Here is a 25,047-nt window from a genome sequence, read left to right as displayed (position 1 = left end):
TGGAGTAAGGGGAGGAGAAAGGACTGTGCTCTGCCGATTGGCCAGGCACAAGTCGGTGTCTTGTTCCTGGGTGTGGCTAGCAGAGGCTTAGACTTCCAGGAAGAAGCTCCTTGCCAAACACGTGGCCAAGGTAAGATGGAGCACTTACCCTGGGGCAAGATGGAGGGCGTAGCCCTTACCCTGGGGCAAGGTGGAGGGCCTAGCCCTTACCCTGGGGCAAGGTGGAGGGCCTAGCCCTTGCCCTTTCATTTCCCATTAAGGAGAAGACAAAGGATATTTTCTCTTGAGAATTAGAAGACAGAGGGAGGCAACTGCATTGGTAGCACACACACGTTTGCCCAATTATTCAATCACACACTATCTAGGTCAGTGGTTCTCAACCTTGGCTGCACATTAGAATCACCTGGGAATCTTTTTTTTTTTTTTTTTTAATATATTTTATTAAGTTTTTACAGAGAGGAAGGGAGAGAGATAGAGGGTTAGAAACATGGATGAGAGAGAAACATCGATCAGCTGCCTCCTGCACATCTCCTACTGGGGATGTGCCCGCAACCCAGGTACATGCCCTTGACCGGAATCGAACCTGGGACCCTTCAGTCCGCAGACCTACGCTCTATCCACTGAGCCAAACCGGTTTTGGCCTGGGAATCTTTTTAAAATCCTGATTTCGTTCCTGACTTGCTTGTGGACACGCCTGAGGCCCAGAAATCAGGATTTTAAAAAGATTCCCAGGTGATTCTAATGTGCAGCCAAGGTTGGGAACCACTGATCTAGATGCTGCTGTGAAGGGCTTTTTGTAGATATGATTAAAGTCCCTCATCAGTTGACTTCAATCAAAAGAGAGCTAACCCTGGGTTTGGATTTAGTCTGGGGAGGCCATTAAAGAATGTGCAGGTCTTTTCTGAGGAGACTCCAAAACAGCAGTTGAGTCTGCAATTACTCTCCCTACCGCTGGATCTTCGTTTCTGACTTGCGTGTGGACACGCACATTCCCACGAGGTTCCAGCCTGCTCAGGATCACCCCTTTCAGCTGGTCTATGCTACGTACTTGAGTATTGCTTAGCCAGCCCCAACTGCAAACCAACTCCTTGTAATAAATCTCTGATCTATTCTCCTGGTTCTTTTCTGGTTGGAATCTGGACTTACTCTATCCTACTCACTCACTGATGCTTAATAGAGACCTCTGACTCCCTTTCCCCACTACTTGGTGTTTTCTCTCAGTAGCTGATCAAAGAGCAGAATAGAATATATGCGGTTAGGGTATTATAGAGCATGGACAGTCTGTGTTGAGCCTATGGCACTACAGTACTTCAGTTTGAACACACAAAACCCACTATCTAAAAGCAGGGATTACCTTAACTTCAAAATATCTTCAAGTATGGTATTGTGAGGATCCACTCAGAACCCCAGAGTTGGTATAAATATTATTTTAAGCCAGCCGTGGGCAAACTACGGCCCGTGGGCCGGATGCGGCCCGTTTGAAATGAATAAAACTAAAAAAAAAAAAAAGAGACCATACCCTTTTATGTAATGATGTTTACTTTGAATTTATATTAGTTCACACAAACACTCCATCCATGCTTTTGTTCCGGCCTTCCGGTCCAGTTTAAGAACCCATTGTGGCCCTCGAGTCAAAAAGTTTGCCCACCCCTGTTTTAAGCTGAAGACCTTTTGGATTCAACAGATGCAAAAAAAAAAAAAGCCTTCTTAGAGTATCCCTTATCTGACTAACAGCAGCTTCTGGGAAATTAGGCTGCCACAAACTTCTTCAGAGTGGCTTTTACTCCCAGCAAAGACAAAAGAGTAAACCTACCATATTCTCTCCGCAGGGGAGTTTCATGGTCCTGACGCAGGAAAGACTATTCTCACCAGCACAAACTAACGTTATCACAAAATTTCTTATCTCTTCGTCTTTCATAAAGAAACTTGTTCGTTCTTCCCACAGAAGCCTCCCCCCCCTCCCTTTTCCCTACCAAATCAGGTAGATAAGCCTTCTAATTTTAACTTTTAATGATGGAGTTCAGAACATGCCACACCAAAATATGCTGCTCTGGCATATTGACTGGTTTGAGTTAAAGGCACTTGAAAAACAGTCCATACAAACACTCTGATCTTCCTTCCCCGCCCCCATAAAAACAGGAGCTGAAATTCCCAAATGAAAGATATCCTCCCTAGAGCACAGGTTCTCAACCTGTGGGTCGCGAGGGGTCGAACGACCCTTTCACAGGGGTCACCTAAGACCATCCTGCACATCAGATATTTACATTATGATTCATAACAGTAGCAAAATTACAGTTATGAAGTAGCAACGAAAATAATTTTATGGTTGGGGGTCACAACATGAGGAGCTGTATTAAAGGGCCAGAAGGTTGAGAACCACTGCTATAGCAGAAGGAAAGTAACATTCTTATCATTAAGAACTAGAAGATGAGACTCAGAGAATTCTATACAAACAGACCTTGTTAGAATAATTATCTTCCCTTAGCCTCCCCACATAGTTTAGTCACTTTTCCACAACTGACTCTTTGTTCAACCTAATATAAAAGCAAGCAGGTTTTGCCATCTCTTTCGGCCTTCATTCCCTATGAAGAGTCCCGTCACATAAAACTTGTATAGTTGACCCTTGAATAATGTGGGGGTTGCAAGTTCTGAAAAAGGACTCCAAGCACAGAACTTACCGGAAATGTTGGATGTTCGGCACTATACATGCATGAGGGACTCTGACAATCTTGGGTATCCCCGTGGTGCCTGATGTATGGAGAACATAGGCTAAACAATGTTTTAGCCTCACATCCATATGCTCTTCTGGCTTTTCTTCATTGCTTTTCTCAGAACTGGTGCTGTTTACCACTTTTTCTTTTCCGTATTTCTCTTTTCTATCATTTAGCATCAAGCTCACCTCAACATTTTTCCAATGAAGTCTGAAGAGTACTAAGTCATTATGTTCTACTGTAAGTGTATCATAGTTCAATAATTTTTCATAGGAAGATTTGAATTTCTGTTAAATGGAGACAATTTCCAATACGTTAAAAAGACATTCTTTTTTGCACAGAAGTAATATAAAGTGTTCATTTACTCGTTCATTATAGCGTTTATTTATTTTTATTTTATTTTTTTAATTCTTTATTAGTTAAGGTATTACAAATGTGTCCTCATCCCTTGCGTTTATTTATTTTTTAAATATATTTTTATTGATTTCAGAGAAGAAGGGAGAGGGAGAAACATCAATGATGAGAATCACTAATAGGCTGCCTCCTGCACACTCCTACTGGGGATCAAGCCTGAAACCCAGGCATAAGCCCTGACCCGGAATTGAACTGTGACCTCCTGGTTCATAGGTTGAATCTCAACTACTGAGCCACACCAGCTGGGCTCATTATGGCTTTGTAATTGTTGTGTTTTTTGAAAACTTGCTATAAATCCAGGGATAAAAATAAATAAAATAGAAACTTCCAAGAGTAAAGTGCTGTCCTTACTTTCGAAGTCACCTTCAAAATAAACAGACATAAAAACACACAATTGCATGCCCTAGCTGGTTTGGCTCAGTGATTGGAGCATTGGCCCTGGGACTGAAGGGTCCCGGGTTTGATTCCAGTCAAGGGCATGTACCTTGATTGCAGGCTCAATCCCTGCCCTGGTTGAGGCACATGCAGGAGGCAACCAATCGATGTGTCTCTCTCACATCAATGTTTCCTCTCTCTGTCTCTGCCCCTTCCACTCTGTCTAAAAAAAAACGGGAAAAATATCCTCGGATGAGGATTAACAACAAAACAAAACAAAAAAATACACAACTGCAGTACAATGTGGTAAGTATGACAATGAAATATAGGAACCGAGGAGGCTGAATGTAACTGACTAGAAGGTCAGAAATTGCTTCTTCATATGTAGTATTTGTAAGTAGCTATTCTCCAAATAAAGAAGATGGGTACTTCAGGCAAATAGCTAATACAGAGTGTAAGACCCAAGAAAACTGGTGTTGTGGAGAGCATTAAGCATTTCAACAAGCTGCAGAACTGGAGAAGAGGAAGAAGGTGAGTAGTGTTGTTAACAGGAGATGAGATGCTAATCCTATCCTCCTCTATAATAAAAGGCTAAAATTGTCCCCTCAACTGGGAGTTCGACCGGGAGTTTGAACAGGGGATGGGGCCAGTTGGCCAACCATCCGTGGCCTCTCCCCCCGGCTGGCCCGACTCAATCAGGGTGGGCTGGCCAGGCCCCACCCATGCACGAATTCGTGCACTGGGCCTCTAGTCCTTAATAACTTTGCATAACTTTTAAACTCAATACTGAGTTTAAACCTTAACCTATAAGCAATAGGATCCAAATGAAGGTGGCAGCAGCACAGACTAGACTTTACTCTGTCAAGACTCTGTCTAATAAGTGAGAGCCATTTATTGAACCTTTTGAAACAATTTAGATTTGCTGTATGGTACTTGAACTAATTGCAACCACAGTGGACAGAAAGGGTCTTTGAGCAAAGAAATCAACAGGGCTTGGTAACCTTCTGGATATAGAGTGAGCCCAAGAACACTGAGATTCTGGGTCAGGTATTTGGTAAAGAAAGATTAATACAGAGCTAAGTTCAGATAAAAAGATGCTAAATTCAGTTTGGCCATGCCAAAAGTGACGTTCCTTTGAATATACATTTTTATTTTGATAAACAGCAGCTTAATAAAATATAACTTAAGTTTCACATTAAAGAAATCAATATAAATGAGAGGAAAAGGGTCAAAACCCAGAAGCCTATAGTGTTTTCTGTTGGTTTGGTGTGTGTATATTAGAGGTAAGATGGGATGTGGCCTGTAATATTCAATGACAGACCTACATTTTCTAAAGACTTAACTCAAAACCATCTTCTGGCCTGGCCAGTGTGGCCCGGTAGTTGAGTATTGAGCCATGAACCAGGAGGTCAGGGCTTCATCCCCAGCAGGGGCGTGCAGGAGGCAGCCAATCAATCATTCTCTCTCATCACTGATATTTCTCTCTCCCGGGAATCAATACAAATATATTTAAAAATACACACACACACAAAACCATCTTCTGCCATTAAAATTTTCCTATCTCTACTAAGTTATATTTACTTTACTTACAACAATATCACACTATGTAGACTTACAGGTTTAGGAGTATTAACCTTTTCTCTCCAACTAAATTATAAGCATTTGGAGGGCAAGAATCATGTATTGGGCTTCTTTCACATACCAATGTCCTCCCAGACAACCTGACTCTAGTGCAGGGTTTCTTGATCTCAACACTGACATTTTGGACCAGATAACTCTGAGGGGAGCTGTCTTGTTCCTTCTAAGATTTTTAACATCATCCCTGGCCTTTACCAGTAGCACCCGCTGCCACGGTGACAATAAAAAACACAAGACAGCCTGGCTGGTGTGGCTCTGTGGTTGAGTGTCAACTTAAGCACCAAGAGGTCACCGATTTGATTCCCGGTCAGGGCATATTCCTAGGTTTCGGGCTCAATCCCCAGTAGGTGGTGTGCAGGAGGCAGCCGATCAGTGTTGTTTCTCTCTTATTGACATTTCTATCTCTCCCTCTCTTTCTCCTCTCTCTAAAATCAATAAAAAAATAAATTAAAAAAACAGCAGACATTGCCAAATGTCTCCTGGGAGGCAAAATCATATGCCCAGCTGAGAACCAATGCTCTGGTGGATGCTGGGCATACAGTAGATGCTCAGTAACTACTTCCCCATTGCTCCTGTGCTAAATGAAGGAAGAACACTCATACCATCATCAAAGTTATGGAATATGAAATAAGTACTTTCTATAGGAAGTAAAGGGTTTTGCTATGTGCTCAACTTCTTCCTATAAGCAAGTATTTAATTCTCACATCCCATCACCTCTTTAATAAAACTTTCACAAAGGTTGTTAAGAAAAATGAAGGTCACACCCCATTTTAGTTTTGTTTACATCAACAACAATGGAATTAACCAGTTTGAGGAGAAGAGAAAACTTTGGCCAGACATTAATACATGTTTATTTAAAAAATATTTATTAACCAAATGAATACTTCAGTTGTCTCCTTCTGGAGACTTTACTCAAATACTCATGATTCTCTAGAGGTCCTCATCTATCTTAAACTTTTGATACTTCTTATTGTTATATATACAGACAGAGATTTACAGACATAGGTAAAATGCATTTATATTACCCCCAAATATATAAGTTTGGATAAGAAATGGGTAAAAACAGGCTAAATTGAATATACCTACTATAATGTTCTTTTCTCTTTGGCAAGACAGTATTTTATAAACAAGAAATAAATAATAATAAAATATGGGCTGCCTCTTGCTGAACATATAATACCAATGCTTTCCCCTAAAGCAGTGTTTCCTTTTTACATATTTTATTTTTTTATTTTATTTATTGTTGAGAGTATTACAGATGTCTCCCATTGCCACCCCTTTTACCCCTCCCCATGAAGCTCCCACCCTACCCCAGGCCTAAAGCAGTGTTTCTTGGCTAGATCTTTGGTTGGCAGTCAAAATTTTAGAATTATAATAAACTTAATTTTCCAGAAAGGTATGGTCTAAGTACCAATCTCTTTTTCAAAATCTAAGCTTGCTTACAATTCTTTAATATTGTTCACTATTATAAATTGCCATAAATATTCTATACTAGAGGCCCAGTGCACGGGATTCGTGCACTGGTGGCGGGGCATGGCCTGCGGGGATTGGCCCACTATGGGAGCGCCGCTCATCCCAGTCAGCCAAGGGGCTATGGGCCTGCCTTCTGAGTGGCTGCTCCCACTATGAGAGCACCACTCATCCTGGTCAGCCAAGCCGGCGCTCCCACTGTGGGCACACACTGACCACCAGGGGGCAGCTCCTGCGTTCAACGTCTGCCCCCTGGTGGTCAGTGCACGTTATAGCAACTGGTCAACTGGTCGTTCTGGTCATTCCACTGTTCAGTCGCTGGGCTTTTATTATATAGGATAATAAAAGTGTAATATGCAAATCGACCAAATGGCTGAACAGCAGAACGACCATCTGGACGACCATCCAGGGCCACGCTATGACACCCACTGGCACCAGGCCAGCCAAGGCAGATGCAATGTGATTGATCAGGGGCCCAGCCATTGCCCCATGATCGCAACCACAGAGGGAGGCCCAGGCCACCGACCAGTGGGATGCGGTGGGTGAGCAGGGTCTCCCTCTGCGAGGGAAGCCCAGATGCCGGAGGGAAGCCGGTGCCAGCAGCCGGGGGAAGGAAGGCCTACTCTTGCATGAATTTCGTGTATCAGGCCTCTAGTAGAAAAATGAAAGTTTCAAGTATTATAAATTTTCCTAGTATAGGAACAACTTTGGAAAGAGAAAGGAAATTAAAATACATGATTATAAAGCCAGACGATATGTTCATGCCATAGAGCAGTGTTTTTCAACAGAGTGTAGGGGGTAGAGGGCACTGCCAGCAGACATTTGGCAATGTCGGGAGACCATTTTGGTTGTCAGAACTGGGGGATTCTACTGTCATCTGGTGGCTGGAGACCGGGGATGTTGCTAAACATCCTATAATGTACAGGACACTCCTGACAAAAAAAAAAACAATTACCAACTCAAAATGTCAACAATGCTGAGACATCCTGCAGAGTTAGTAAATTCAGAAATCAAGAGGGGATAAAGGAAAGGCCTTTATCAATTGAAAGATAAATGTAACACATAAAAAACATTTAAAAATATACACTTACATTAATTTGCTGTTTTTCAACAAGAATGTACTGTAGATTACATTTTTTCATAAAATGAGTTGATAATGCTGGTGGTGAATCTGGATCAATGGGAGCATAAGCAGCAGGGATCTGGAGAATTCTAAGGAAACAAAGTATACAGTCAGCATACAATATGTTGAAAATAATCTTTAAGCATTTCTATTTCTCTATGTACTTTACTATTGAATTTATCAGAAATTCTCGATGTTTTTGTTGACACATTTTTGTTTATAAGTAGTTACTTTTATCTGACTCTTAATACTGCGTATTCTTGAGTGTTTACTATATTAAATTCTCATTATCTAATTCAGAGAAATCTAAGATTTTTTTAAAGCTGATGTATTACAGTAAAATACACTTGGTTAACAGGCTACTACTAAGATAGCAAACAGGTAGCAGACTCTTATTTCTTCATCTATGTAGGGTAACATAAAACAAGGTAAATATCCACATGCAACTTATTAGTACAGTGGGGCCTTGACTTACGAGTTTAATTCATTCCGAGACCGAGCTCGTTAGGGAGCTCGTTAACTCAAATTATTCTATCATCTCAATGCAAAAAATCGGCTGAGAGACAGCTGGTATCTCAAAAAACTCGTTAGTCAGGACACTAGTAAGTCAAGACCCCACCGTATGTGGAGTCTATTAATCTGCATACTAAAAAGGCATATTTCACCAAAACCAGTATAAATTAAAAGGGGAAAAAAACCTAAAATAGATTTGTAAGTGGCAATACTTACATAAATAAAATCAAAGATAAGTTAGTTGTATTACCTAAAAGCACTTTGGAGACACTTTGGGCACACTAGATCTTTGCACATACTACATTCTCAATAATTTTTTGTCAATGATTGAATAAAAAATTTTAAAACTTTCTTTTGCATTTATATAATTAATCTACTAACATACATACTATGGGATGAATATCAACATCTCTAATCCTTTACAGCTTTTATTTACTGCAGAACCCTAATAAAGAAATCACTATATGAAAATAATATTCTAGAACTTAAATAATTGAACATTTTTAAATATTTGTTTGAATTAGTATCTTCTTCAAGTCATATCTCAATTTTTATGGAGTATTATCCAAAACTCTCAATTATTTATTTATTCACTTACTGAATACTCGAATACCTAAAGCTTGTCTTAGAGGAAAAAATATATTTACATTACTTTTAAAATACTGTTTTCTTTTATCTAACAACAGAATTTATAATTTTTCCTTTGGCAAATGAAGGCCTTATATTTTGGAGACATTTAAATGTTCTGTTATTAGTGAAAACTTCTAGTCACTTCTAAAAAATGCTCAGGTGAATTAATTAAAAATAATCCTAGGGGAAATATGAACTCCTTTAGCCTCTCTAGTAGAATTGAGCAAGCAATACAGAAGAATCCAATGGTAAACAGAACAATAATCTGTAATATATTCTATGTATTAAAGAATTACGAATTAAGTTTGAGTAATAAAAAATTTTTAATTCTAAAACATATTACCCTAAAATCCAAGAGGGTAAGTTTATCCCAGGATGGCAGTAGAGACCAATTTCCCGAATTCCTTGAAAGTCGCAGTGTAATAGCAGAAAATTTGATAATTCTGAAGCAGCATTGACCAGATTCTTGTAGGTGTAATAAACTGGAGGCTGGTTGTTACATTCATCAAAACATACAGCTATTTTATTGGAGTAAATGGAGGCAGCCTGATGCACCAATTCCTGAAGAGTCATTTCACTGCAGTTTATCTAACGTTACTAGTAGCAGAAGTGTGACAGGGACAGGGAGTTTTAGGGAGCCTGGTAGAGGGAGAAGGAGAGAGAGAAACTTATATAAATCACTACTCACAAAAAATAACTATATCAAAAACATACAATTAATGAATCTCTAAACTTATTAATTTACTTATGGTAACTTTGCTGAGAACAATGATGTTGCAAACTAATCTGATGCAATCATCCTAATGCTGGGTCAGAGCTGAAAGAAAATTTGAGAGGTGAGTGGTATACACTGATAAGGATGAAACAGGTCGAAATGCAGAATTATCTCTTGACTACGATCTAAATGTGTATGTATATTAAATTAACCAATAAGACCAAATTTAAAGCACCACATGGTTAATTTTTTCTTCAGTATTGTTAAATATTGATTATGTTGCACTGACCAGTTTGGCTCAGTGGATGGAGTGTCGTCATGTGGACTGAAGGGTCCCAGGTTCAATTCCGGTCAAGGGTATGTACCTTGGTTGCGGGCACATCCTCAGTGGGGAGTGTGCAGGAGGCAGCTGATCGATGTTTCTAACTCTCTATCCCTCTCCCTTCCTCTCTGTAAAAAAAATCAATTAAAAATATGTTTTAAAAAATTGATTATGTTAAAGTGCTAAAACCTGTACAGTGAATTTGAAAAGACTAATGCAAATAAAGTCTGTGTTTAGGGACTGAACTTAAGAGGAAGCAAAATCAATCTTTGATAGAAAAAAGAAAATCCACAATCTATTCAGTTTTTGTCCACTATATATAAACTGTGCTAATTACTATTTAGTATAATTCTTTACTCAGGTCACATTTTATAATTGTTAAGAAGTAAGCTCTTCATATTCTATATGACATTTAAATTCCCAATAAATTCATTCAAATTTAGACTCTAAATGTCATATTACAACTCAATAAAACATTGTATCAATTCAATGTTCTGAGGGCTTCTCAATGCAGATTAAATAAAAATATTTGAAACTATTTCTTCAAAGAAATGTTAGGGATAACCATTTTAAAAAAAACAAAAAACCTCAAAATTGCTAGTATTTTCTTGAAAGGTGATTTTTTTGAACTCTACATTCCAGACTTCAAAGCAAGTATGATTTTAATCATTCAAGCTTTAAAAATTTGTCCACACTTATTTGAACTGATTTCCCTACTGATTCAAAACACATTTACATCCATGTAATTTAGTTAATATTAGAAAACATTGATAAAACATTCCTACAGAGAGCAAAATGAACCTATAACTACTGAGACCCATAAGGTTAGGAAATGCTATGATTTCTAAATATAAAGTTTAAAAATATAACTTTAGTACTTAGTATTTCTTTTTATTAAGCACTAGAGGCCCAGCGCACGAAATCGCATGAGACCCAGACCTGTCCTGCACGAGTAGCTCGCTGCCTTGCCAAGGGCCCCGCCTCTGTGTCCAGGGGATGGCAGGCCTGGGGGAGAGACTGAGAGGTGCTCCATGCATCTCCTGGTGACTGGTTGTTCCAGCGTTCTGGCATTATGGCCACAGGCCTTTTATATATAGATTTCTACAAATACTAGCTATTTGTGATGGGCAAGATAAAAATTTTAAGCTTTCTTTATACATACATTGTGTAAATATAAGGAAGACTTTCCAAAGCATGCACTAAATTTATGAGGAAGGACCTCTTTACAAGAAAGGATACCTTCTGCAGAATATAAATAAGAAACTGCCTACACTATAGAATGTACTAAAGCATTTTTACAGAAATTTGTAGTCTATATACAAAAAAAATGCATTTTTAAAATACATACAGCAGTTAATTTTTCGCTTGAGGACAATCTACTCAATATATAATACTCCAAAATTACCTGACCTCAAAGTAAGGAGTAAGATTATAAAATGAACTAAATTCTTTTTTTTAATGCCATTTTTATGACATATTGCAACCCTCACCACATGTAGCTACACAATTAGGATGTTTTTCTACCTTTGAGTTTCCCAGTGGTTGCTACAGGGAATTAAGGCAAAATCTATTTTTGTTTAAGGTTTTCATTTTCGTTAACTAAACCAAATGCATTCTCCCCAACAATATATTTATTGGACGCCCAAACACTTCTTGAATCTTGCAAGGGGGGTCGGGGGCGGGGAGCAAAATCTGGTCGCAGATTTCGTAAGCTCCGGGATCATTAAGTTTAAGATACTTGTTATTTTACAACTGCAGAAGCTGCTATGTAGTCATCGCAGGAATGTCAACAAATCCTCTTACTTACTGGCTATTTAAAAAAAAAACAGGTGAGTAGTCTAGAAACTTTATTTTCCCCGTACCCACCGGCTTCTTCACTTACATTGCTAACTTCGTCTAATAACGATGCACTTTATAGCTTCCAAAGCACTTTTTCATCTGCTCTTTGAAACCAAGATCGCAGGTAGACGGGGCAGGCTTATTCCAATGAAGGGACCGAGGGGCCGAGGCTGGGTGACTCAGGGGGGATCACACGGGGCGCGACACCCGCCCACCAGACACCACTGACTCACATCAGAGGCCAGGCCGCCCCGAGGCTGAGCCGACCTGCGCACAGCCAGCCCCTGAGTCGTGGGACCTGCCTCCTGCACAGCAGCCCGCGCTGACCCCAGCGCCACTCCTACTGCAGGCCTCGGGGGGTGGGCGGGAGGTCCGAGCTTGTCCGAGCCTTCCCCCGGCAGCCCACGCAAGACACCCAGTCACCCGCAGCGAAAGAGCAGTCACCCCAAAGCCTTAGCGACAGCCAACTGCGCGCCCGCGGAGACCGAGAAGCCTCCCGCTCTAGGGGAAATGTCCGGCGTCGCTGAGTTGACGTCAGCGCGAGCGACGCAGGCAGACGGCGTCGCCCCGCCCCTTCCGGAAACTTCGGAGCCAATCAGGTAGGAGCACTTCCGGTGGTCTTGCTGGGTTTTGGGACCGTCTGCGAGGACTTGGCAAGTGAGCGGCTTGGGACATTTAAAAGCTGATTGAAGCTCCCAGGAGACAAGTTTGAACATCAAATGAGAAAAAGGGACTGGAGGTGGGGAGACTCTCAGAATTAAGTATAAAAATGTTCACTAAGTTCTCCTATTGTGCTTCCGGTCCTCCAGCACGAAGGCCCCCTGTTTTACCTTCTCTTGAACAACAAAATGGCCTTCAGATTTAGGCTGCGAGGGTGATGGGTAGTGCTGTAAGAATATGTCCTTTTAGTTACCCTCCTTCAACCCTCCTTCCAGGGGCCAGTTTCTGAGTTTTTTTAGGGGTCTTGTGATGTAAATGGGGTTGCTTATCGGCTTTGGTCACTGCTGGTTTAGAATTTAGCTTTTCCAAAGTAATTGGGCCCTTTGCTTTTGATTCAAGAATTTTTCTGTTATCTTTCCCTCTATCCTTGAGGTTTTAGGACTCTAAAAATATCTATACTGCCCTTGCCTGTTTGGCTCAGTGGATAGAGCATCAGCCTGCAGACTGAAGGGTCCCGGGTTTGATTCCAGTCAGAGGCACATGCCCGGGTTGCGGCTCGATCCCCAGTAGGGGGCGTGCAGGAGGCAGCCGTTCGATGGTTCTCTCTCATCATTGATGTTTCTATCTCTCTCCTCCCTTCCTCTCTGACATCAATAAAAATATATTTTTTTAAAGTATGTTTACTGCCATTTTTTTCAGGGGTTCAGAAAATGTAGGAGACTATGTTCAAGACACTACCCGGTAACCTAGGGTGATTATTCTAAAACATACACCAAATCAGTCACAGTATTCTCTGCTTAAGAAGCTTCAGTGGTCCCTCATTGCCTGCAAGACATTCAGGCTCTTTAGCAAGGTAAACAAGAGGATTCATTATCTCTCTAGCTTGGTCTCTCAGTGGACCACAGCTCTTCAACCCCCATCTTCCACATTAGCCACACCAGCTGCAGCAGTAATGAGACTCTAGCTAGGAAGTCTGCTGGGCATACCCACTCCCTATCGAGTTTCCACACCTGTGCTTCGGCTGGATCTCAGGCTGAAGTACCCTTTCTCTCCCCAGGCCTGCTTGATGAACATTTACTCCTCAGAAAACACAGCTTAAACATCACCTCCTCAATGTCTTTCTTCAAGTCTTGCATGATAATTTACCCATCCTCCTCCAAGCTCCATCCCATGAACCTAGCAAACTGGTGGGAGGGTCAGTCTGCCATGGGCCAGGAGTGTCTCTGCAAATACTTGCTGGGTATGCCAAGAATGCAAGGTACTGACTGCTCTTTTTCTTTTTTAATGTGTTTTTATTGATTTTAGAGAGAGGAAAAGAGAAATAGAAACATCCATGATGACGATCATTGATCAGCTGCCTCCTGCACGCCCCCTACTGGGGATTGGGCCCGCAAACCAGGCTTGTGCCCTGATGGGTTGATGCTCAACCACTGAGCCAGATGGGCCGGGCCTGACTGCTCTTTATCTGAGTAATTTTTCAGGGTTGTTTGGGATGATCAATCATCAGAGCTGAAGTAATGTCTTTCCCAAGGAGCAGGCATGTTTGCTTCCACTTACTATAAAAGTAGTCAATTCCCAAAAAGTATTCTTTTCCTGTAATGCAACTCACTGTGTGTACAGACATCCATCACCCCAGTGGGACTTGGGAGGCATAGGCAACTGATACAAACATGAACTTCTGGCTACTTCTTTTGCCATGTGTAATAAAAGTTTTATTACTTTGATCCCGGAATTTCATGAAATAGCTACATTATTTTCAAGTTTGACTTCTCAACTAAATATTAAGTATCTTGAAAGCAGGAATTCTGATCTTATGCACCTGTTTTCCTAACTCTTTTACTCTTCTCCAGTACATTTTTCCATTTCCTGGGAAGTATCAAATTTCTATCCCAGTACCTGGCTGATCATTTGCACATTCTAATTTTGCTGCTCCACTTCACCTTTTTATTTTTAAAAATATTTTTATTAATTTCAGAGAGGAAGGAAGAGGGGGAGAGAGATAGAAACATCAATGATGAGAGACTCATCGATTGGCTGCCTCCTGCACACCCCCCACTGGGGATTGAGCCCACAACCCAGGCATGTGCCCCTGACCGGAATTGAACCTGGGACCCTTCAGTCCGCAGGCCGATGCTCTATCCACCAAACCAAACCGGCTAGGGCTCCACTTCACCTTTTTAATTCCCTACTCATCTCAGTTATCCATGATGCTGTTTCTTTTAAAATTATTTCAAAAATAATTTTGAAAATCCTGCTTTTGCCTTCAATGTGTGGATTTGCCCCCTCCATACCACCAAACAATTAACTCAGGAACAACCAGATGGAAAAGATGTATAAGGCAAGGTATGTGGGAAGGGGGCATGGAGTTTCCATGCTCCTCGCGCCATTTTCCCTGAGTCTCCTTATCACCAGCCTGGAAGTTCTCCAAATCCTATCCTGGGTTTTTATGGAGGCTTTATTACATAAGCAAAATTAATTAAATCCCGGGCCATTAGCTCCAGCTCCTCTCCCCTCCTGGAACTTAAAGCACTGGGACTGAAAGTCCCAACCCTTTAATCACATGGTTCTCCAGGCAACCAGCCCCCATCCTTAGGTGTTTTCCACAAGTCCTCACTGACATAAGTTGAAAGAGGTTTGTTGTGATTTAGGAAATCCCAAGTGTTTTAAGATCTCTGTGTCAGAAATGGGACAAAGACCTGCTATATATTTCTTATTATGAGTCACAATAACATACTACCGAAAAGACATGATTAAGTCTGTGGTATGCTTTGTAGCACATAGCACAATTGGGATAATGGTGTGTTGTGTGATTTACTCTAACAATACTCTGCTGCCCAGTTGAAGGCAGAGAGAAAATTAGTGGTTGGAAAGAATGGAGAAAGGAGGGAGGTCATGCTGTTTGCAAGCCGTGTGTGTGTGTGTGGAGAGAGAGAGAGAGAGAGAGAGAGAGAGAGAGAGAGAGAGAGAGAGAGAATAAATGAATTGATTTAAGAATTTGGCTCACAATTGTGTTGGCTGGCAAGTCTGAAATCTGTAGGGCAGGCCAGCAGGTTGGAAACTCTGGCAGGGTTTCTGTGTTGCAATTTGGAGAATTCTATCTTATCTTCTTCAGGAAACCTCCATCTTTGTCCTCAAGGCCTTCAACTGACTGGTGAGCCCACCCACTTTGTGAAGGATAATCTGCTTTACTCAAAGTCTAATTTAAACTTTAATCACATCCAGAAAGTACCTCTGCAATATTTAACTGGTGTTCGCACAAACAACTGGGCACCATAAGCAAAGTTGACACATAAAATTAAGCATCACATCTAACATGTCCATTAGTATGTCAATAGTAAAGCAAAACAAATAATTTTTAATGAAGTAAATTCAACGACTGAGAGAGTACAAGGGCCCATGTGGTTCTCCTCTGTACAATTATTTCCCATTTTGTCACAGTGCAGGGAGTTGAGTATTACGGCAAATCCAGTGAGTACTTTCCAAAAGGTTAAAAGCATTGGCTCCGGCCATTCAACAACTTTTCAGCTACTTAAGAGAATTTCTGCTCACAAAAACACATGTTTACATTGCATATTGCAGCTTACTCTAAAATGTCTTTCGAAGGAGCATGCAGCTTTTTCATTTTAACCTCTTCAAGAAACATGAAGACGATTTTCCTTAGAGTTGACTAGGCTCTACAGGCATATCTCATTTTATTGTGCTTTGCTTTATTGCACCTCAGAGTTGTTGGAGTTTTTTGTTTTTTGGGTTTTTTTGCAAATTGAAGGCAAGACTCTCCACCAGCAAAAAGATTATGTATGATTCATTTTATTGTGATACTCGCTTTATGTGGTAGTGTGAAACTGAACCTGTAATATCTCTGAGGTATACCTGTGTTTAAAATCCAAAGAAAAAAGGCATTAGAGATTCAAGTGATGCTCTAGAGCAGCGGTTCTCAACCTGTGGGTCGCAACCCCTTTGGCGGTCCAACGACCCTTTCACAGGGGTCGCCTAAGACCATCCTGCATATCAGATATTTACATTACGATTCATAACAGTAGCAACATTACAGTTATGAAGTAGCAACGAAAACAATTTTCTGGTTGGGTCACAACATGAGGAACTGTATTTAAAGGGCCAGAAGGTTGAGAACCACTGCCTAGAGCAGTCATGGTGAACCTATGACACGTGTGTCAGAGGTGACACACGAACTCATTTTTTTGGTTGATTTTTCTTTGTTAAATGGCATTTAAATATATAAAATAAATATCAAAAATATAAGTCTTTGTTTTACTATGGTTGCAAATATCAAAAAATTTCTATAATGTGACACGGCACCAAAGTTAGGGTTTTTCAAAATGCTGACACGCCAAGCCCAAAAGGTTCGCCATCACTGGCCTAGAGCAACATTTTCAGAGGCAATAACATTGAAATGATTGAACCGTTTAAGCCTAGCTGTTAACGCAGACTTTGCTAAATTCTAGGGCAAGAGAAAGAGATGTCTAAAATTGGTACAGTCAGAAATAGTATGAGTTTATTTAAAATACTAGAGGCCCGGTGCACAAAAATTTGTGCACTGGGGGGGGGGTCCCTCAGCCCATCCTGTGCCCTCTAGCAGTCTGGGACCCCTCAGGAGATAATGACCTGCTGGCTTAGGCCTGCTCCCAGGTGGCAGAGGCCAGGCCCAATCCCTAGGTGCAGCCCCTGGTCGGGCTCAGAGCAGGGCCAATTGGGGAGTTGGGGCACAGCCCCCAGTCATGCACAGAGCAGGGCTGATCGGGAGGTTGCGATGCCACCCCTAGTCACGCTAAGGGTACAGCTGATTGGGGGGTTGGGGCACCGCCCCCTGTCACACTCAAGGTAGGGTCGATAGGGAAGTTGCGGCGCCACCCCCTGTCACGCACAGAGCAGGGCCCATCAGGGGGGTTGGGGCTCCGTACCCTGTCACACACAGAGCAGGGCCGATCAGGGGGTTGAGGAGCTCCCCCCTGTCACTCACAGAGTAGGGCCAATAGGGGAGTTGGGGCACCGCCCCGTCACACACAGAGCAGGGCCCGTGGGGGGGGGAGGGCGGGTTGGGGCACTGCCCTCTATCACCCACAGAGCAGGGCCGATCAGGGGGTTGGGGCGCTGCACCCTGTCACACACAGAGCAGGGCCAATCAGGGGGTTGGGGAGCTCCCCCCTATCAGGCACAGAGCAGGGCTGATCAGGGGGTTGGGGCGCCGCACCCTGTCACACACAGAGCCGCAGGGCGATCAGGGGATTTGGGCGCTGCCCCCTGTCACGCTGATCCCGGTGCCAGGAGGCCTCGCTGCTCCGCTGATCCCGGTGCCGGGAGGCATATTACCCTTTTACTATATAGAATAGAGGCCTGGTGCACGGGTGGGGCCGGCTGATTTGCCCTGAAGGGTGTCCTGGATCAGGGTGGGGGTCCCCACTGGAGTGCCTGGCCATTCTGGCTGAGGGGCTGAGGGCCATTTTCAGGCTGGCGGGTGACTGAAACTCCCAACCACTCCTTTTTTTGTCTTTTTTTTATTCTGGGCCAGCTTTAGCTCTGAGGCCTCTGCTGCTTTGTTTACCTTCTGTATTTGATACAATGTTGGGGTCCAGCTGGCTGAAGCCCGGCTGACTAAAGCTGGTTTCTGGGGTTTTGTTTACCTTCTATATCTGCAACATAGTTGCTTAGAGTTGCAGCTGAGAGGCCGGCAAGTCAGCGGGGGAACGTTGGAGTCCGCAGTCACTGGAGCAAGCAAGCCTCCCTGTTCGCTTCAGTGCATGGCTCCGGCCACCATCTTGGCTGACAGTTAATTTGCATATCACCCTGATTAGCCAATGGGAAGGGTAGCGGTCGTACGGCTAATTACCACATTTCTCTTTTATTAGATAGGACTAGAGGCCTGGTGCACGAATCCATGCACAGGTGGGGTCGAGGGCTCACCCCAATGGGGGCCTATCGGGGGCGGGGCTGACTTGGAGGAGGTTGGGGCAGGCTGATCGGGGCCTGGATCGGGTCAGTTGGCTGCTGCAGTGTACATCATAGCGACCAGTCACTCAGGTGTTTCTGGTCGTTCTGCCATACGGTTGCTGGCCTTTTATACATATAGATATAGATAAGCTGGAGAGGAAAAGTTGAGATAAGACTTTTACCGTATTTGTTGGGAGAAAAACTGAGTGAACCTGTGCAATTCAAACCCATGTTAAGGGCCAACTATAGTTTCACTGTCCTAAAAATTCTGTGCTCCACCTGTTCATCCCTATCTCTCCCCTAGCTCCTGACAATCACTGGTCTTATTATTTCCATAATTTTGCCTTTTCCAGAATATCATATTGTTGGAATCACACAATATGTATTTCTCAGATTGGATTCTTTCACTCAATAATGTGCATTTACTTGGTTTTTAAAAAATCAAAACTCCTCTAACACACACACATTTTGGAAATGTAAGCCTCTTCTGTGAAACTCTCTCCATTCCCACTAGTGCTTCCACAGAACTTGCCATTATCATAGTGCTTACTTAGCATTGCATTTCTAATTATTTGTCCCTCCTACTCAGCCAGTGGTCTTCCCGGATTCCTAAGAGATGGCCTATTTATTGAACCTGGATGTGACATGTCTGTCATTGTGCTATTCACCATAATACACTGAAGTCACTTTTTTTTTTCTTCCAATCCTCACCCAAGGATATGTTTATTGATTTTGGAGAGACAAGAAGAGGGGTAAAGAGGAGAAAGAAACATTGATGCGAGAGAGAAACATCAATTGTTAGCCTCCTGCACAGGCCCTGACCAGGTAGAACCCACAAAATGGTATGTCTCCTGATCAGGAATTGAACCTGCTACCTTCTTGTTGAACAGGATGATGCTCCAACCACCTGAACCACCCAGCCAGGGCTAAAAGTCACTATTAAAAAAAAAAAAAAGATTTTATTGATTTTTTACAGAGAGGGAGAGAGATAGTTAGAAATCGATCAGAGAGAAACATCGATCAGCTGCCTCCTGCACACTCCCCACTGGGGATGTGCCTGCAACCAAGGTACATGCCCCTGACTAGAATCGAACCGGGGACCCTTCAGTCCACTGACTGACGCTCTATCCACTGAGCCAAACCGATCAGGGCTAAAAGTCACTATTTTAAAAATAAAAAAGCACACACACAGCCCTAACTGGGTTGGCTCAGTGGATGGCATGTCGGCCTGTGGTCCACAGGATCCCGGGTTGGATTCTGGTCAAGGGCATGTACCTCAGCTGCAGGCTCCTCCCCTGCACTCAGGCCCTGGTTGGGGCTCATGCAAGAGGCAACCAGTTTCTCTCACATCTATGTTTCTCTCTGTCTTTCCCTCTTTAATCCGCTCTCCCTAAAAAATCAATGGAAAGATATTCTCGGGTGAGGATCAACAATAAATAAATAAATAAATAAATAATAAAAAGCACACACACACACACACACACACTTAAACATATTTAATTATATATATTTTGCACCAGCACATCAAAATGAAGTCACAAAAAAGTAGGCTTAGTTCAGTTCACAACAATATAGATCCTATGAAAACACATTTTTCATCTTCTCTAAAGTTTACAATACTCGTATAAATTTAAAGCAGTTAAACATTTCAGATTAAGTTGGTAAAAAAAATGTAATTCAGACTTCAGAAATTTGTGAAATAAAAGGCCATGAGGGAGAAACATTAAGAAATTTGAAGAATTACCAAACTATCATATAGTACATTATTTCATTATAAAAGCATTTCAATAAAACAAAATAAAAACTATGGAAAACACAAAAATCAAATAAGAGATTTTGGTTTAGCACTTTCCCTGAGACTCATTTTTAAAAACCAAATGTAAGTAAGGCTGTTCAAAACTGACGCATAAGTCTTGCCTCCTTCATACTGCTATGAGAAATACATTTAGGACAAGAGGCTATACACTCAAATGGTCCCAGGGTTTTATGCTTATGTCACTGCCACAGGGTTACCTGACCCATTGCTGCCTGGATGCTCTTGGCCTCAAAAGAGCTGTCAGGATATTTTCTTGGCCTACCATAATACAACATGTGAGACTACATACCAAATGAGGACAAAAAGATTTGTTACTAATAAATATTAAATTTCCAAATGGATTTGGAAACTATATACATCAAATTATGGTAAAAATAACACAGAACATGTTTCTGTTTTAAAAATCTTACAAAAATAGGAATTAGAGGCAAGTTGTCTTAAAATTTTAAATCTCAGATGTTAGAAGAAAAAAAACTTCAAAAAATTCAAATTCGTTAGTCCCAATAAAACTAAGTACAAAAAGTGGTAAGTTGATGTTTGGAATTAGATGAGCATGCTAATTCCAAAAAAGTAGTTGTCTTCTTGTTCCTTTAATAAAATTGGTCCCTACAGTTCTTCTACTTGATCATTTAATTGCAATGACATGAATGTGTATATATGCTTGCAAGTGATCCAAGTAAGAATTAAAAGTTTATTAGAACCTAAAATTTTATTTTTTACTTCAAACACACTAGGTTCTTTGCTGCGCTTTATACTATCAGGACACTAAGTAGAATGGATCACACTTTCTAGTCAAACTTTTTCCACATATTTTTACAATCATTTTTAGGGCATCTCAAAGGCAGGTGGCAAAGTACGACTAAACTGTCTATCTCCCTTCATCATAATGAAATCTCAATTGCAGTCTAATAGCCAACATTTCAAAAAATAATAATCATGCAATATCTTAAATACAGGTGTGATACGATGGCTCAGCCCACCAAGAATATGACACATTCACATTCCTATTAATTATTTAATTTAGTAATGAAAGTACCCCATTGCACAGGTTGGGAAAAGTGAGGCAAAAAAAGCATTAAAAATATTTTTGTCTAAAGTTAGACAAGGAAGCCAAGGTCATAATTATAATCAGAACTCTAGAGGCTTGACACCGTTGGGCTATAATAGATGAGAAATTTGCATGAAGCGTTATATTTAACTTACTTGTCCTGTTTGTATCACACCATCTTACTCTAACTGCTTGCAAACTCTTTGAAGCATGGATCTGGCAAATGCCTCTTACCAGCTGCCTTCTCTGACCAGGTGAAAATGGCTAGCTGATGCTTGTGTTAAAAAAAGAATACCAATATTGATGCATTATATGCAACTAGCAAGGTTCAATTATGAAAATATTCCACAATGAACTTTAGTAACTCTCAAGAAACATTCCACAAAACTCTATTAACAATCTGTGGTAAGGTATAGTACCTGGAAATGCCCTCTAAAACAGAAAATTTACCCATCCTTTACATTACTTTTGACAATCTCATAACTGATAGCCTCTAAGTACTAAACAATTAGGTAAAACTGAAAGGATTATCCAAGTTCCTAGATAACACCACAATATTTATCTAGGCTTATTAAAGAGAGAGCACTTTGGTACCCTTTTCAGAAAAAATAAAACATCTCAAAAACTTACACGTAACCATGTGGCACTTACATTGTACCAGCTGAGGAACACTAAATGGATAAAGTGTAACCACTGTAACATTTTAACCAACTTTATATCTTGAAACATTGTATCTACCCCTACCAGCTACCAATCCAGTTCCACAGGGTATTTTCCAGTGAGACACGCTGTACAATGACCATTTTTTTCGAAGCATTCCAGACCGTTCCCATTTTCTTGAATCATAATATCTTGCTTTTTCACTTTCTGTTTTTTAAATGTTATTCCTTCTTGTACTGATGAAACCAGTCCTTCTACTGACAGATATACAACACTGTTTGCTCCTATTGGGGGAAAGAGGGAAAAAGAAAAGGGCATAAAGGAACACCAGCTATAAACAACAAGTGTGGAGGCAGGTACCAAGGCACACTGGCTGAACATCTATGTGCTGTTTAAATAGTTTATACTTCACCTGAATTAAAAAAAGCAAATGTCTTATCCAGGCTAACGTAGATCTCCAAGTCTCCTGACTTCATTATTAAAGATAATGAAGCTGTTAAAGATAACGAACGGCCACATAAGCTGTTCATTCTATTTGTATCCACATTCAAATTTTTCTGCTAGAATCTGTGGTGAAATCATGTGTTTTTTTTCTTGGGATCTGACTTTGGGAGGCTTAACTGATATGCATGCATTTCCTCTACCTGGAAAACCTTTCATCCTTTTTTTCTCATCTCACCTTGATCTAACACAGCACTCACTATGGTGTATATACACACCAGCACCCTCACTATTCAGAATAGTGTTCAATATCTGCTCAACATACACAACCTCTACTTTTAACAAATATTTAATACTCTTTTACTAAGATTGACAAGCTTTGGATTTTCTGTTAATAAATTAATAAATGTAAATTTTATAGAAACTTTAATACCTACCTAGATATTCGGCAAGGTGTTCAAATTCTGGTTTATTAGCAATAAGCTCTTCTTTGGTTGGTATGTTTATTCCCATGAAGCATGGATATTTAATTGGTGGTGAAGCTACTCGAACATGTATCTTGGAAATAAATCATTTCACACATTCATTATTTCAACATTAATTTTAAAACAATTATGCAAAATTCTTTCACTGACAAATGCAACATAAAATTGTTTTACAGAATTCTATATAATAAAGAGCTAATATGGAGATGGTTGTCACACCCTCACACAGGCACACAGTAATGGCTCAGACACTCAACACTGGGGAGAGAGGAATGGGGACCAGCAAGCCAAAAATGAGCTTGCGAGAGAGGAATGAGGACCAGCAAGGCTGTGGCCTGGGATAGGGACAAGCCGCCCGCTCCGCAGTCCCAGGCACCAGCAGCTGGGGCTGCAGCACAGGAGGGACAAGCTGCCCACCCCTTGGTCCCAGGCACCAGCGCCTGTGGCCAAAGAGAGGGACAAGCGGCCCACCCCATGGTCCCAGGCGCCTGTGGCTGTGGCCTGGGCGAAGCTGCGTGCCCACGGCCCCCTGTGGCTTTGGCCAGCCTGGCTGAAGTCAGCCTGGGTGCTGGGTGCCTGTGGCCAGCCAGAGGGAGGGAAGCCTGGGTTTTGGATGCCTGGGACCGGCCAGAGGAGGGAATACTGGGTCCTGGGTGCAAGGCGAGGCAGAAGCAGTTAGGGGCGATCAGGCCAGCAGGGGAGCAGTTGGGGGCGATCAGGGCAGTAGGGGAGTAGTTAGGGGCGATCAGGCAGGCAGGTAGAGGTGATCAGGGGTGATCAGGCAGGCAGGCAGGCGTGTGGTTAGGAGCCAGGGGTCCCAGAATGCGAGAGGCAGTCGGACATCTCCTGAGGGGTCCCGCATTGGAGAGGGTGCAGTTTGGGCTGAAGGACCTAACCCCTGTGCACAAATTTCATGCACCGGGCCTCTAGTATTTAATAGCAACATACATGAAATGAAGCAAAATGCAAATATTTTAATTTGTTAATTGATCTGAGAGAAACAGAGAGAGATCAATTGTTGTTTCACTCATTTATGCATTCATTGGTTGATTCACTCTGCCCTAACTGGGGACTGAACCCACAACTTTGACATATGGGAATGTTGCTCCATCCAACTGAACTATCCAGCCAGGGCCGCAAACTAAAAAATTTCTTTCATGGAATACTAGACAAAAAAGAATCCTGGAAAATCATGTGATATACATATAGAACTCTAACGTTCAGTAAGAACTACTTTTAGATTCTATTCTTTACCAAAAAATCCCACTTGAACAGCCCTGATCTAGATTCCAAAATTTCCTGGATAAGAATTTCAGCTCCCCATAAAGGATGATTCCTTTTATAGTGCTTCTCGTTTTTATCTGACACCTATTAACGAGGACATTTCTTCTATTCTCCCATTTCTCATCATTTATTGACTTTATTTTCTTAGGACACCTCCATTTTTCTCTTATAACACTTAAATGGTCCTTTTGCCCACTTCTTTTTTTTCTCTACTTCTTATTTTACTTTTTTAAAAAGAAAATTAACCAACTATCAGGGTTTAACAAAAAACTCACAGAGCTGATTTTTGTCTGTTTTCTGCCTTTTATCAGGTACATATTTATGGATATAATCAGTGTCCACATTAAATTTTTACCATTCTTATGACAGCAAATATTTTCCCAAGTTATGCAGTCTTCATTATAGTTTTTAATGGTTGTATCATATTTCATCATATGTATCAATTTACTAAACTGTTTCCTACTGGTAGATATACAGGGTGGGCAAAGGCAGGTTTACAGTTGTTCGTGTGGAAAATAACACAATAATTAATAATACTACTAGAATAAACTTTGTGTTTCATGTACTCACAACTATAAACCTATTTTGCCACAACCTACATATATAAGCCATTGTTACTTCTTTAGTTTTGTTCATTCTTTACTACTGTAATATGAGTTGAATTTACTTTATACCTCTGTTTTTATATATAACTAGAGGCCCGGTGTACCAAATTTGTGCATGCGGGGAGGGGGGTGTCCCTCAGCCCAGCCTGCACCCTCACAATCTGGGACCACTGGCTCCTAACCAGCCTGATCTCCCCCAACTGTCCTCCCCTGCCGGCCTGATCTCCCCCAACTGCCCTCCCCTCCCAGCCTGATCGCCCACAACTGACCTCCCCTGCCAGCCTGATCGCCCACAACTGCCCTCCCCTGCCGCAACCCGCCTCCTCTACGCTGCGGAACCCCCAGGCCTTAC

General features: G+C 41.6%; 2 protein-coding genes across 5 annotated transcripts in view; both read right to left on the bottom strand.

Moving 5' to 3' along the window:
• AASDH (aminoadipate-semialdehyde dehydrogenase) overlaps positions 1 to 12,253 on the bottom strand; it is a 29,962-nt gene extending 17,709 nt beyond the window's left edge. The window contains exons 1-5 of one of the 2 annotated variants that reach the window (XM_070396297.1): positions 11,794 to 12,253; positions 9,879 to 10,039; positions 9,218 to 9,513; positions 7,700 to 7,820; positions 2,679 to 2,998 (exon numbers count right to left, since the gene is read on the bottom strand). In XM_070396297.1, the coding sequence (XP_070252398.1) occupies positions 2,679 to 2,998; positions 7,700 to 7,820; positions 9,218 to 9,447 (671 nt within the window). In that variant the 5' untranslated portion in view covers positions 9,448 to 9,513; positions 9,879 to 10,039; positions 11,794 to 12,253. The remainder of the gene's footprint in view (positions 1 to 2,678; positions 2,999 to 7,699; positions 7,821 to 9,217; positions 9,514 to 9,878; positions 10,040 to 11,793) is intronic. The other variant, XM_070396289.1, reaches the window with a different exon arrangement.
• Positions 12,254 to 19,843: 7,590 nt separating this feature from the next.
• Positions 19,844 to 25,047, bottom strand: part of PPAT (phosphoribosyl pyrophosphate amidotransferase) — a 32,285-nt gene continuing 27,081 nt past the window's right edge. For all 3 annotated transcript variants that reach the window (XM_070396186.1, XM_070396202.1, XM_070396194.1), the window contains 2 exons: positions 22,759 to 22,879; positions 19,844 to 22,164 (listed from right to left, as the gene is read on the bottom strand). In XM_070396186.1, coding sequence (XP_070252287.1) covers positions 21,968 to 22,164; positions 22,759 to 22,879 — 318 coding nt within the window. In that variant the 3' untranslated portion in view covers positions 19,844 to 21,967. The remainder of the gene's footprint in view (positions 22,165 to 22,758; positions 22,880 to 25,047) is intronic.

The sequence above is a fragment of the Myotis yumanensis genome, unplaced genomic scaffold (genome assembly GCF_028538775.1).
Source record: "Myotis yumanensis isolate MYYU_CA2020_CCGP unplaced genomic scaffold, mMyoYum1.0.hap1 SCAF_1, whole genome shotgun sequence".
NCBI lineage: Eukaryota > Metazoa > Chordata > Mammalia > Chiroptera > Vespertilionidae > Myotis > Myotis yumanensis.
Note: the sequence above shows the minus strand (reverse complement) of the source record. Positions and strands in the feature narration are given on the sequence as shown.